General features: G+C 35.1%; 1 protein-coding gene across 1 annotated transcript in view; it reads right to left on the bottom strand.

Annotated features, from left to right (window-relative positions):
* The window catches only part of LOC106875886 (allene oxide synthase-lipoxygenase protein), a 43,796-nt gene that overhangs the window by 6,473 nt on the left and 32,199 nt on the right, over positions 1-5,124 (bottom strand). The window contains exons 7-10 of the mRNA XM_052971105.1: positions 4,768-4,828; positions 3,863-3,968; positions 2,866-2,948; positions 1,257-1,439 (exon numbers count right to left, since the gene is read on the bottom strand). Coding sequence (XP_052827065.1) covers positions 1,257-1,439; positions 2,866-2,948; positions 3,863-3,968; positions 4,768-4,828 — 433 coding nt within the window. The remainder of the gene's footprint in view (positions 1-1,256; positions 1,440-2,865; positions 2,949-3,862; positions 3,969-4,767; positions 4,829-5,124) is intronic.

Genomic DNA, 5,124 nt, shown 5'->3' with positions numbered 1-5,124 from the left:
AAAACTAACCCTAACTCTAAAACCCGAACCCTAACCCTAAAACCCTAAAGCTAAAACTAGTACAAACGCACGAACGATGTCATAAATAAGAGTAGTAACACGGGTAGTTGTTGACAAACAACGGGACTAATTTTATTCAAGGGAAAAGATTCCATGACACCGTTACGGCATTAATTGTTTTCACCTCAATAGACGTCAGTGATTGGTTGAAATTACCGAAATACGACAATTTTTTACATAAAATAACTTCGAATACAAAATTTTTTATCTGTTCTATACCACAAAATATACAAATATTCGAAGTTTGAAAGTGTTTCGGTACCAAAAACACTACAAAAAAAATGTTGCCCGTCAAACCCCAAAGATCCATATTGTGTCTTAGCGACTGGAACAGTGAAAACAAAACATTAGTCTTTTACAATATATATAATACTGCAAGATAACAGAACACATGAGCAACGATAGGACAAGAATGCTAAAGTAATTCATATGAACAGCAGTCTTGAACAAAGGAGATATAGTAATGCGGTACAGAAAGTGACAGTTTCTCTGGGAGAGGCAGACTGGACAAAGAATAAGGAAGAGATGCATGCTGGGAACAGGTGATAGTGTGCAAAGAGAAGGAAACGGTGACAGAGAAGAGAGAGAGAGAGAGAACAGAAGAAAGAAGGGAAAGGAATGAGACAACAACAATTTAAACAGGATTACGATATGTCTGTGTTCATGTGTATATTTCTGAGTGTGTGTGCGCGCCCGCGCTCACGTATGCTCAGCTATTAAGGTCGTCTAGACACCTCCCAGTGTAGACGCGGACATTTAACTTTGGACTGCATCCAGAATAAAACCATTCACCTAATGGAGGAGACATCACAAACCAACACTTCTCAGACTCTTACTTTCTCAATATATTATGTTGCTGCTGCTGCTGCTACTACTACTACTACTACTACTACTCCCGCAGTCTTTGCTCCGCCCTTCATCACCTCCATTTGAATCCATACTATGCTCACCCAAACCCATGGTCCTGTCGTTCGTTTCCCCATCTTTCCTACCTTATCATACCACATTATCACATGTTATCGCATATTAAGAGATATTCTCCTAATATCACATATTATTGTACATTGTCATAGATTAACACATTATTACTCATTATCACACATTATCATATATTATTACATATTTTTTTATCATTTATTATCACATATTAACACAAAATGTTATCAAAAAAAAGAGAGAGAGAGAGAGAAACTTACTTTGTCTTTTAACAGCGGCGTCCTCAGCATTGATGGATAGTTTGGAGGGAAACCATATTCTTCATATTGTAGGAAATTGACAGCAGCGTGTGACGCACTGCGGATGAAGATGATTACGGACACAATCCATTTCAAGTCCTCCTTTGAAGACACGTGACCCTTACCATTTTTCATTGGTAAACCCTTTAACAGATAATAGAAGATATTTTATATTCAACTGTATTTAACTATTTAATGATATTAGGAAAAGTCTACATAATCGTTCGATCTGCTAAAGTTAACAGCCTAATCTATTCAAATCACACATTGCTGCAGTGTTTCTCAATCTTTTTCACTTCAGAGTAAACTTCGGATAAAAAAAGAATTCTGATCTGTTTCGCTTAGATTTTCTTTTTAAGTTGTAAATTTTCAAGAAATAGAAAATTTGTTTTATTAATCATACACAATTATGAAATTTAACTAAATTCTGAATAACAAGTTCTTGAAGATATTCATTAATTGTATAGATTTTGTAAAGCATTGTGTGATATTTTTTAAAATGCACAAAACAAAAAAATTGAAGACCTTAGCCACATTTTTTTCTTTACTTTTCTACTCTAAGCACAAGACCTGCTTAGCCACATTATTGCCAATTGTGAAAGTATGTCTTCTTGTTACTTTCTCCCTTTAAAAGAATTAATTCAATTTATTTTCCTTTTACTTTAGAACAATTGAAACCGACAAGATATTTTAATGAAAATGTAAATATTTTCTTTATTTTTGATTTTAATATAAAATCACTCATGTGAAACCTCTTAACCTTTTCAATAAACACACTCAACGCAACGCATACGCACATATATAGAGAGTGAAAGAGAAGTTGATAGGTAGGTCTGTAGATAGATAGTCAAGTAGGTATTTAGGCATGCCGCTAGCTAACGACAGGTAGATAGAAGGAGGGACTGACAGACAGACAGATAGATCAATAGATAGATTCCTTTTATTGCATCTTTTCTTTAATATGAATACTGTCCAGTTAAAAATTTAAATGACCAAAAATCGGAAAAACGTTACCAGAAAAGAAGAAAGTGAAAGTGGATGTGAAATGTAACTTGAATAAAACATTTCTCTTATATTCTAGGTGGTTGCTTGACTAACCAGAAACAGGAGTCAAATCTCCTTCTAATCGCTCACTTACGCTTCAATCTTAATGAATCTCTCCATCAATTTTGTCTTATTCTTCTTTATAATTTGATTCATATCCAAAATGTTTTATAGAGATTCTAATTCGCATCAACACCAACAACAAGTAGTTGACGACTATATTGTGTAATCCACTTCTAAGATAATTAAAACTTAAGGTGGCCTCCATGGGATTTGAATTCAGATCATTAAGGGCCAAAAATAAAAAAATAAAAAACACCAAGGTATATTTTCTGTTATTCTAATTATTTTACAATCCATTGTAAAAAGAAAAACAAAAAACAAAAACAAAAAAAGAAACTAAAGAGCCATTATAGGACTAAGCAACGTCATGCAGCAATATTGACATCAACAACAACAACAACAGCAGCAGCAGCAGCAGCAGCAACTAGATTTTACTTTGTATAGAATTATGAACACGAAATACCTTCAATCCACCTTTGGTTGGTACGGATACATTTTCTATCCAATCCTGTAACTCCTCGTCCGTATCAACAGCTTCATCATTTCCTGAAATTATAAATATATGGAGAATATGATTATTAGTTGCAGGAGAGAACAGACACATTCCTCTCAGCTCCTTAGGTGTATGAGGCAGTTGACCTCCTACAAAAATTTGTCAGTCAATTCCCGATTCTTTCCACATAATTTGGTACATGCTCTCGCTCTCTCTCTCTCTCTCTCTCTCTCTATCTCTCTCTCTCTCTCTCTCTCTCCCTCTCTCTCTCTCTCACACACACACAGAATAATGAATTAAAAGCAGCGCTAGTGTTGTGAACATTATCGACCGCACATACTCAATGGATGTGTTTTGCTTGTTCACCTGTATGCTCTGACTTAGCGCTGTGGGGACGACTCCCTTTTAACACTGAGAGTGAAAACATCTGAAAGTCATAGACAGGTGAAATAACTCGTCCCCCGGTCGCATTCGGGAGCGATGGATACTGATATTTCGCCATTTCTGTAGTTTATCAACATCACGTACCCGAATCGAACCGGGGACAAGAAATATTAATGGACGGATGAAAGAAAGAAGCGCTCAACACGGTTGGTTGTAGTTGTATGTATTTTATAACATTTACGCTCAGCTCCACATCACTTAAAATTTGTGATTGTAGAACACGTTCACATCCTGAGATGTTCGGAGACAGAGTAGAGGAATTTTAAAAAGATTTAGAAAACTTCGAGGTGAAATTATTTAGGCTTCCGTTGGCTTGTCACCTTAGAAAAATTTGGTGAAAGCAATGTTTTCGTCATAGACGTTAGCAAATCTTTGGACCGCGTCTGGTATGCAGATCTTCAGTGGAATCCTCTTGCCTAAGATTTCCATTAGTTTCTCATCTCTTGGCTCGGTAGTTTTCTATCAGATCACATTAATGTGAGGGACGAAATCGGATATGGAATAAATAAACGAATATAATTACCATAGTAGATATCTATATAGCTGGACACGTACTTGTATATACATTCGTACAATAAAAGCGAATCATCTCTGAAATAGTATTTGGGCAAAAGTTTCGGATCGTCAACCTGAAATATGAGAGCAAAGAGTGATATCCACATAGATAAAATGCGTCAGACAAACCTGCTTTCTTTTTATGCTTCATTAAGCTTACTGAGGAATTGTTTATTAATAATGAAACCTCATGCCAAGTTGCCTAAGAGACTGACTGCGTCTTACTTTCATGTAGAAAGAAATCCTTTATGAATATGAATTTGTATATTTAGTTTGCAAGCGTTGAGTGTATGGAATAACGTTTTATGTACTCCAGGATAGATGTGTATGTAATACATAACTTATTTATTACAACCCAGAAACATATGTGTATGTGTTTATATCATATGTACGAAAATACTAAGGTCTACTGAAAGGTTCATAGAGTGATCAAGGTACTCTCGTGGAATGTTACCAAATGAGGTTTATTTTTCAACATAGTCCTTCCTTAGGGTGATTCGTTTATTCCAGAAATATCTAAGAAAATGTTACAGAGGTTGAAAGTTTCATTATTTTAATCCAATCGGAAAACAGGATTTGGAAGCTAAGCATTTTGTGTGTGATAAGCTGTGCATCATAAAATAAAAGTAAGCAATAGAAGACCAGGTTTTAAACAAAATGAAGGCCATGTGTGAGAATTAATACATATACGAGTAAGAGTGAGGATCAAAGAGCATGGTAAATACAAACAGATTGATGGTGATAGGTAGAGACTAGGAGAATTGTCGATCTAAAAGTCGAGTTATTTCTCATAGAAAATTACATTTTTTTATTATTATTTACGGACGACACCTGGGGTTAAACAAAAATAATAAGCAACAAAAAATTACTTACTTTTCGGTTTGCAAAATCATTAGCTGGAATTCCATCTCGATAAAAGTCCCATTCTTGCAGTCTGAAAAAAGTATATATGTGCGTATATATAAATATTACAACAGTATGTCATTAAAAATATTTTTGATATTCCTGAAAATTATTCTTCTAAGCACTTGAAAGACTGTTGAAAACTAGTGGATACCGAAGGTTACAGGTAGTTACTCGCTGCCCACATAAGTCCTACCAGGTATAAGACCGAGCCTGAATCAAACAATAATAATAATAATAATCTTTTCTACTGAAGGCACAAGGTCTGAAATTTTGTGGGAGGGGACTAAGCGATTACATCGACCCAGTGTTTCACTGGTACTTTTC

This window comes from Octopus bimaculoides, chromosome 10 (genome assembly GCF_001194135.2).
Source record: "Octopus bimaculoides isolate UCB-OBI-ISO-001 chromosome 10, ASM119413v2, whole genome shotgun sequence".
NCBI lineage: Eukaryota > Metazoa > Mollusca > Cephalopoda > Octopoda > Octopodidae > Octopus > Octopus bimaculoides.
The sequence above is the reverse complement of the archived record's forward strand: the minus strand, read 5'-3'. Positions and strand labels throughout refer to the sequence as shown.